General features: G+C 49.9%; 3 protein-coding genes across 3 annotated transcripts; 1 reads left to right on the top strand and 2 right to left on the bottom strand.

Moving 5' to 3' along the window:
* Positions 1-1,804: 1,804 nt before the first annotated feature.
* On the bottom strand, positions 1,805-3,893 carry FIESC28_08998 (uncharacterized protein; the record flags this gene model as incomplete). Its single annotated transcript, XM_031163135.1, has 2 exons — positions 1,805-3,264; positions 3,311-3,893. 2 exons carry the CDS (start codon positions 3,891-3,893, stop codon positions 1,805-1,807), a joined length of 2,043 nt encoding a protein of 680 aa, XP_031012840.1.
* Positions 3,894-4,722: 829 nt separating this feature from the next.
* FIESC28_08997 (uncharacterized protein) lies at positions 4,723-5,486 on the top strand (the record flags this gene model as incomplete). The annotated part of the gene is made up of 2 exons (XM_031163134.1): positions 4,723-4,767; positions 4,830-5,486. 2 exons carry the CDS (start codon positions 4,723-4,725, stop codon positions 5,484-5,486), a joined length of 702 nt encoding a protein of 233 aa, XP_031012839.1.
* Positions 5,487-5,779: 293 nt separating this feature from the next.
* Positions 5,780-7,881, bottom strand: FIESC28_08996 (uncharacterized protein; the record flags this gene model as incomplete). Its single annotated transcript, XM_031163133.1, has 4 exons — positions 5,780-6,976; positions 7,024-7,400; positions 7,451-7,611; positions 7,664-7,881. The coding sequence occupies 4 exons, from the start codon at positions 7,879-7,881 to the stop codon at positions 5,780-5,782; spliced, it is 1,953 nt and encodes a 650-aa protein (XP_031012838.1).
* Between the last annotated feature and the right edge of the window lie 926 nt (positions 7,882-8,807).

Genomic DNA, 8,807 nt, shown 5'->3' with positions numbered 1-8,807 from the left:
CAAAGAACGAATGCTATCCCCCAGAGACTAGATGAGGATCAGCTCTTCCCCAGAACCAGAACCTAGGAGCGAGATTGCTGGATATTGCAATTTCTAGTGGTTGCTTAGTAGTTATTTCCTAAGCAAAACCAGCAGATATGAAACATCATATGCCCTTCTTGATACGGTTTACTTGTCCGGAACCGAACTACCCGTCCGAAGCAACCTTAACAGTAGCGCCCGCGTTATGCAACTGTCGGCCCAGACCAAGTCACCAATGGTATTCAATCTCATCTCAGTCTTGGTTATTGAGATACAATAGTGCCCGTGTGGATGCATAGTCGGGAGCGTGCGCGTGCTCATGCAATGCGAGGCGACGCGATAGTTATGAGCAGACCTGCAAGTTGCAGTATTTGTATCCCTGCGAGCCGTAAAGTTTCGACGTAGTGAGCAACAACCAAGCGCCATGAGCGGCGATGTGAACGGCATCTGGTCCAAGATACTCGATTCAAACGATGTCGTTGGCAGGGCTTCCGGCGGCTTTCCTCCAAGTATCAACCACTAATGCCAATCTGATACTCGTACATGTATCCCTGCACCCATCTTTGTCTATCAATCGCAATGTGATTCAGTGCAACACCACGTGAAAGACACTTGTGCCTTGCCCTCGCGTTAGGCTGAGGACCTTCTGTCCATCGGAACAGTGCCCGTGTAGGAGGGTGTCGTTCTATTTGGCACCAAGCCAATAGGTTATCATGGCCGAACACGGTACCTTCAACCCGATCCAATGTCTAGTTTCCAGACACTGTTTAGGTTTGTGCTCTGACCTCTGGGATCCAGAAGAGTGCAGGTCTAGTTCACCTCTTTGCTTTCTTTGCAGTCCGGGCTGACCGCGTTAACCTTGGCTTCATTTTCTCATCATTCATTGAACAGACCTGGCAATACCAAGGCCTACTGTACATACATGGTCGGCCTTGAGTCTAGGATAACTGCACGAGGGCCCGTATCTTCAAGGGTTACAGTGTCGATCGGCCAGCCAGCATAAGAGAATACGGTATGAGTAAAGTCATACATTGGTCAGCATGTGCCGTCCAACAAAAAGTACGTAGTATGGACTTGGAAACCAGTATGTACTGTAGACTACTGGGGATGCTGATTCCTGGGCCACTCAAGCTGTCTAGGATCAGGGTCGTCTGCCGAGTGATAATCCCGACTGGCGGTCTACTCAACGTTACCTCTCGATCCCCATAGAGGTGGAGGAGCGTACGCCTACATTCGGTATTTGACGAAGAAGTATCATGGTCCTCTTTTGACAATCGGAGCATTTCCCACAAGCCCAAATGAGCTCTTCTATGTAATTAGAAGTACTAGAGACACGGTCACGTAGAGTACAGCAGATCGTTAAGTGCTTTAGCCACAAATTAAAGCATGTAACCTCACTCGTCTTTCCAACGGGCAACGGCTTTTCTAACGGGTAGCAATTACCGTTGCGGAGTCCAGGTTTTGATACCGAAGCCTCCTTGACACCTGGACTGTAGAAACGTTGAGTCCTGAGGGAGGGCACAATACAGGTTCAGCACCAACATGCCTGATTCAGGCAACTACAGTAACTACCATGATCGTGGCAAAGTGGACTTGGTTCTCGTGACAGCACAGGTAAGCAGATTATCATCGTGGTAGGCGGTTGACATCATCCGGAATTCTTGGTTCATACAGTACATCGTGCATGCGTTCGCTACGTACTATCTATAATGAAACAACCTTTGTATTTGTTGCGGAGCCGCACAATGCCGACTCATGATCGTGAGGTGATTCTTTGTCGCTGTCATCGAATAATCCAATTACCGTCTTCCTCGTCTGAGTCACCTTCAACAAGGTCTTCCTCGTCGTTGAGAGCCATTTGTACGAACCGACGAACCCACGCTTCCTGTGCCGCATCAAGACCAGCTTGGTTATTCTCATCCTGGCCCTGACCCTGACCCTGAGCCCGCTGTGGTTGTCGCTGGTTTGCTCGCTGACGGTTAACAGCTCCTCCACCACGAGGCTGCCCTCCTCCTCTGCCTCTGACTGCCGCTCCTCCTCTCCCAGCCCCTCTTGCGCCGCGTCCCCGAGCCGCTGCGCCTCGTGGAGGACCGTGATGCCCGCGACCCGCTGGCTGTTGCGGCGCATCGGGGGCAGCTGGGGGAATGGCTCTTCGGCCGTCTCGAGCTTGGTTGTCGACAAGCCGGATCACGAGGGGTCCCTCACGGGCTATCTCTATGCCCTGGCCTTGACCTTGGCCTTGGCCGCCTAGCTGTCTATCGTTATCACGGGCGCCGAGGACCTCCCCGTTCTCCTCCTCGCCATCGCTATCAGACTCGATGACTTCTGGCAGAAGCTCAATATCATTTAGTGCCGGGGGAGGATTCGCTCCCGGGCCATGACCGCCAATGAACCCCAAGCCGACATCGTCACCATCACCCCCTTCAAGCTCCCATAGCCGCATATAACAAGAAGTAACTTTCCCGCCAGCCAGCTGGTTATAGTGCTGGTAAGGGTTTACTGGGTCGAGCCATGAGGAGCATAAGTAGCAGAAGTGCGTGTCACATCGTGAGCAAATCATATGGTTGCAGCCGTGTGTCTTTTGTGCAGGGGCGTTGCATGTTGGACATGGACTCGTGTGAAGCTGGAGATACTCAAGCGAGGCCTTTTCTTCCTCACTGAGTTCCCCCTTGTCACGCCGCGGTGCGCAGCGAACAAACTCTCCGTGCCATGACTGGTAGCATTGGCCGCAGAAAGCAAAGCCGCAGTCCTCACAGATGGCCAGGAGGTCGGCTTTGTTGAACTTGTCCTTGTTGTTCTTTTTCTTCTTGGTCGTCGTCTCGGCTTCGCCATTTCCCCTTTCCTGCTCCTCTTTATCTGATTCGGCATCAGACGTCTCAGCAAAATCCAGACCTTCTGGTTTCTTGTGACGTTTAGACCGGGCTGCACCGTTGCACCACTGCCGTGGGCAGTATATTGTGTTCTTATCAGACTCCAACTCTGTCTTATACTTGAGAGTGACGTAGCGTTTAACCATGTCCTCAGAGAGACCAATCTGGAGAAGCTCACTAGGGCTGACAGCAACTTTGCTCCTTTTGATTTCTCTAGCCGTTGCTCGTTCCTTGGCGCAGTTGGGACTTAAACACCGAACGGTAGATAAGTTGCCCTCGTTTATAGCGTCGTTGTAAAAGTCCTGTAAGCACTGAATGCAGAATATATGACCACAGTCGAGCATTTTATGACATTTGGTGCCCTTCTTGGGATCTGATCATGTTAATTGGGGTTCAGGGGTGGGTTGTAAAGCTCATACCTAGGCAGACACCACAATCAAAGGTCTCTTTTTCAAAGGCTGCCTTTTTGGCTTTGCTATCGTGATCCAGCACAGCGAGTTTATGTTCAGAATCGACCTGAAGGGTCCCCTCTGGGTTAATAGTTCCAAAGACATCCTCAGCGGCGTGTTGAATATGGTCGATATATGTGAATGCAACCATATCACGACCGATCTCATCCCATAACCGCGGCCCGTCGTCCTCAAGTCTCTTGATCGTTTCCTCTGTTAACCACTGTGGCGTTGTCGATATCTTGATCTCTGGTGGTACGTCTACAGGGTAACCCTCGGGCAGGCGAATTTTCAACCGTAGAGACGGAAGGTATGAGACTTCGAGTGAGTCCACTTCCGGCTGAGCATTCTCAACAGCTTGGATGGGCGTCGTGAGTCCAGGATGGGCTGGTGCAGATGGTGCTGGAAAGGTAACAGTCACCGGAGCAGCAGGCTCAACAGGGAGATCTATCTCAAATGCGAAAGGGTCTTTTGAGTCAGGACGACGGATCTCAGGAAAGATAGCTTCAAGGGAGCCAAGCTCCATGTAACGAGGATCATCGCTTTCGTCCATATCTGCTATGGATATTCGTATTGTTAACGATACGAGCGCTCATCCTCTGGTGGCGTAAAATAGAAAATGCACTTGAGCGAATGCCTTTGGGAAGTGGCAAAGCTGAGTAAGTAAGTTATGTTCAATATCAAGGACTCTTGAGAAGAAACCAGCCCTTAGTCATGAGTTGTTGCTAGGCCTCCATCGTCGTGGCCGTATCGCGCTCTCTATCTTCTTCCTTTTAACAAGACTCCAACATGAGGTGCTTCTTTTGGTGGAGGAGCTTTATGCAAAGAGGGGCGAGGGCTTTTGAAGATGGTACCCAAAGACTTCCATACAAGGTAGGGTTATTCCGGAACAAGAACAAATGAGCGATTACAAATGAGCACCGAGAGAGGAGGTTTCTATCGTCTACTAATATAGAGAAAAAGAAAGTCGACTGTTCTTCTTATTCACACCGAAGAAAATAATAATAGAAAGAGCCAAAAAAAAGTTGACGATGATGACTCTTCTCGGCGTCGTGGAATTGGTGACTAGGTACCTCTATCGACAAATGAGATGCGCGGAAGTCCGAGACGCCACTTGGTCTTTCTCGGGCATCAGCCACAAGCACCGCCACATCTAACTGGCAGCATCGTCATCAACACCAAGAAATGAATCGAGCTTAAACTTGACTTTGATCTTTTCATCTTTTCTGGTCATTCTTGAGGTGGATTTTCTTCCAAAACTTCTTTATTTCCTTTGTTCGGTCGCGGAAACTGGATCAGTCAGAGACATCACTTTAAGCTGCTAGATAATGCAGTCTTTCTCCATACCTTGAATTCTCCCAGAAACCCTTGTATCGCCCATCATGGCCGACGATTCTACCCCCCTCGCTTCCCTCTCAGTCACCCATGTCTACTATGTAACCTTCACTATGTGTCTTGGTCAGGAACCTTTCTAACTCATATACTGCAGGACCCCGAAGACCATCTATCGCTCGCATGCGCCTATCTCGCTCTCCTCCCCCAAGCTCTATGTGTCGTCTACGCTACCCTAGTACTCTTCACCCGCGAGGTCGAAGTCGCCCTTATGTTCCTGGGTCAGCTCGCCTGTGAAGTTCTGAACTTCGCTCTAAAACGTCTTATCAAGGAAGAACGTCCTCGTCGCATACATGGTAAAGGTTACGGCATGCCTAGCTCCCACGCACAATTTGTCGCTTTTTGGAGTGTTTCCCTTGCGCTGTTCCTGCTTGTCCGCCATAATCCTCCGCGTGTGCTCAAGGGCCGCGCAAACAGCAGTGTGCATCGACCTTGGAGTATTGTTGAGAGAATTGCGGTGAGCATGGCTGGGGCGGCGATTGCAGCCGCGACGGCATGGAGTCGAGTATATCTCAACTACCACACCCCTAAGCAGGTTGTTGTAGGCTGCGCTGCTGGTGCTGTGAGTGCAGTTGGGTGGTTTATTATCGTTGCTGTCATGCGACAGACGGGCTGGTTGGGCTGGGCTTTGGAGACTTCATTGGCAAGGGCATTCAGAGTTCGTGATTTGGTAGTGGAAGAGGACATGTGTCAGGCTGGCTGGGAAAAGTGGGAGGAGAGAAGGGTTACTTCTCAAACTAACAAAAACCGATAGGAAATGAACCACGGAGGTGTTTGCCCGTCGAGTTGACGGGTTCTGGTTATTAGCTGTACTAGTACCATATACCGTCAACATCTACACAATGCTGGCATCACATTCAATTAGACTGTTAAAATGTCCGCCCCACCTTCTAAATTATCTATATATAATAAATCTCGACGCTAGCATCAAAGAGAAGTCCAAAACTTTGGAGTACAAAGGGAATCGTTAAGGTGTCAAACCATTCATGAGAGATCATCATCTTTGCCCGTTGAGGGCCCTACCCATCTTTTTTTTTCCATAACTTTTCAAATCCAAGGCCCCTTTCCCGCATCCGGATCAGCCCTTGAGCCCTGCCGGCTATGTATTCTGCTTGATTCTGGTATGGTCCTTGAGCCATGACGGCTATGTAACCTGCTTAAGTCTCCCACATTTGAGTCGTGTCGGCTATGAGCCCTGGAGCTGATGGATCCCGTCTTGGGTTTGTGCGAGGACGGGCTAGGCGTTGACTCTTGTGGGCTATACACAGCTGAGCTAAGAGTTGTCTCTGGAGGAGTGACCATGCCTGCACTCAGAGGAACGGGCGGGAGTTCCTTCTCAGAGAGATTGTTTTCGAAATTATCTTGAATCTGGTACCTGGCGCCTTCACCCGGAACGTCGACAATAGCGATGGCGAGTGGGCTTGTTTTCCTTGGAAAGAACCTCACTGTACTGTTGGGGCAGTCAAGTTCTTCCACGCGGTTTGCGTCAGGTTTGGGCTCAGGTTTGGAGGTGCTCATATCACCAATGTTGGAAAGTCGCAGGCCGATCTGTACTGTTGCAGTAGAGAGAGCTGAAGCGCCACTAGATCGGAGTTTTCTGTCGGGCAAACGAAGAGCTGGCGGCGCAAGAAGGTCGGCCAGAGATGGAGGTGCAGGCGCCGCTTTGGTTGTGGAATTCTTGTCGGTCGCGGGACCTTTGTAGGTTGTTGTTGGTAATAGGATGGGTGACTTGGGTGCTTCAGGTTTGGGGAAGATGCTGTACATGCTTCGCTTGAAGTTCTTGATCGACTCCTTTGACGAGGTTCGTACAGGTTTTGGGGCTGCGGGCAGATCGCCAGAGTTGCGCATGCTTCCCAGGCGTAGGGGCTTCAAGCCAGCCTTGAGAAAATCCTTGCGTGCACCAAACACTTTGTCTTCCACTCTGTCGTCCATCATCAATTCTTCCTTACCGCTAGCCTTGCGGGCTAGTGAGGGCATATTGATAGACTGTGATTGCATCGGGGTTATGGGAGTTGTGGGTTCTTGGTCATCACCCCATTTCTTGAATCCCTGAGTCGCCTCAATATCGTCATCTGAGTATCCAGTCGGGGCTCTGCTCGATCGAAGGAAAAGGTACAGGCAGCCAAGCAAAAGTCCGGACATGTTCATTACAACAGTTCCAATGATAGATAGCTGCATTGAGGTCTCGCCTGCTGCTCCTATATCGTAGAACGCTGTGTTGAAATAAAATGTGATTTGTAGAGTCTGCTTGCAATTAGTTGGTGCTTCTTCTTGGAAGCTGGCGTACTTACGTATGAGATCACGGCAACAACCATGTGGTAGACCATGCGAGATGCCTCATCTCTCTCAGCAATAACCATCCTAGCTCCAGTATGAAGTTTGAAGCAGATGATGCCGCACTCGACCAAGACGAGGACGATAATGGTAAGCAAAGTTCCGAAGATGCCGGTGTCGTATCGATGAAGGAAAGAGACTAGGCCGGCAAAGCAAAATTCCGATGGGCGAACGGCAAATGTGATGGAGAATACTACGAGCAAAAGAATAACGGTGAATATGAGACAGGCCGGAGTATTAAATCGCCCCCGAAAGGGGAATACACTCGGCTTTGTAACGCGGAGGGTCAATTCCAGTCCAAAGATCAGCTGAATGAAGGGAGCAATGAAGAATGCTGCAAGCGTTAGTAGAGCCGAAGTAGATGAGGTCAAACGTTCAACTCACCTGGTAGCATCATTTGCGAGATCATGGCACAGTCGAGGATCATGAGTGACTCGAGTCCCTTTGCTTGAGCAGTTGCATAGACAATTCCTTGAGCTACGATGCCCAAAGAGAGTGCAAAAGGGTAGACATCTCGTCCCCTGACGATGCGGAACCAAGATGATCTGAAAAGTAGATGTGAGAATGTGCCTCAAGATTTGGCAAAGGAGCACTTACTTGAAATCCCATGATTCACTTCTCTTCAATGCCCTCCATGATCTCAAGAGTATGACGAGAGCGACGGTAAATGCCACGACCAAGTTGAAAACAGCCAGAACGATGATCGAAGTACGGACGGAACCGGCGGCAGCAAACTTGAGTTCGTTATCCCATTTCGATGTTGAGTTTGCCTGGAACTGAAAGCCTGTGGTGTCCATGTTCGCGTTGTCGTCCATTTTGTTCTATTGTACCAATTCGAGAGGTCTTTTTGATATTAAGGGTAGGCTTGAAGCCTTCACAGTGCCGGCACCGCGTTGTTTTTTTTGAGTCGACTTTAGTTTCCCATTTCTATTGTCGTCGATGTCGGTTGAGAGTATCGATCGGAAAGGGATCCCAAGGTCGAAAGAAGAAAGAGTGAGATGAGGAAAAGAGAAAGAGAAGCAGCCAGATACGATATGATAGCAGTCAGAACAGTATAACCCTCTAAAGCAAGTGCCAGATCAATTGAAGCAGAGTAGATCAGATCGGATCGGATGGACAGATGGATAGATGATGAAGCAAATACACAAGAAGCACCGAAGGAAAGTGAAATGTACGAAATGGCACCTGGCCTGTGGCAAACGAACGGCAAATCCAAGAACAAGAAAGGAAACGGAGATCAGGACAAAACACCACCGACTAGGTGGGAGGGAGAGGCAGGCTGCGGAGGCAATATAGTCCTCGACATCTCGAATGGACGACAAATCACATCGAGGCCGGGGAGGCAGATTGCCCTAGATCCGTGAGTTAAGCTAAGCTCATCGTCCCCTGCACGCCTCAGAAGGTGCCCAAAGAGCAAGGATGAAGCTACTTCATGACGGAGTTTGGTGGTATTGAGGCTATCGCCCCTGACAGATGGTAGTCGATGCATGGAGGCCAAGCCCAAAGGAAGCGTGGGTGGGTTAAGAGCCATGTCCCGCATTAGGGCGAGAAGGGTATTGTTTCACCCGTGTAGATTGAATAACCGGGATGATGATTCTCGATAACACTGACGAACATTCTGCAACAGGTTGTGGAACCTGCCAAGGTGAGACTAAGAGCTGGCTGAATATTTGGATCCGCGCTGCGCTGTGAAGCCATCACGGCCTAGTCTATTCTTTCTTGAGAAGGCAGTTACTTGTCT

The sequence above is a fragment of the Fusarium coffeatum genome (genome assembly GCF_003316985.1).
Source record: "Fusarium coffeatum strain FIESC_28 chromosome Unknown BRIP53273_contig_220, whole genome shotgun sequence".
NCBI classification, from domain to species: Eukaryota; Fungi; Ascomycota; class Sordariomycetes; order Hypocreales; family Nectriaceae; genus Fusarium; species Fusarium coffeatum.
The sequence above is the reverse complement of the archived record's forward strand: the minus strand, read 5'-3'. Positions and strand labels throughout refer to the sequence as shown.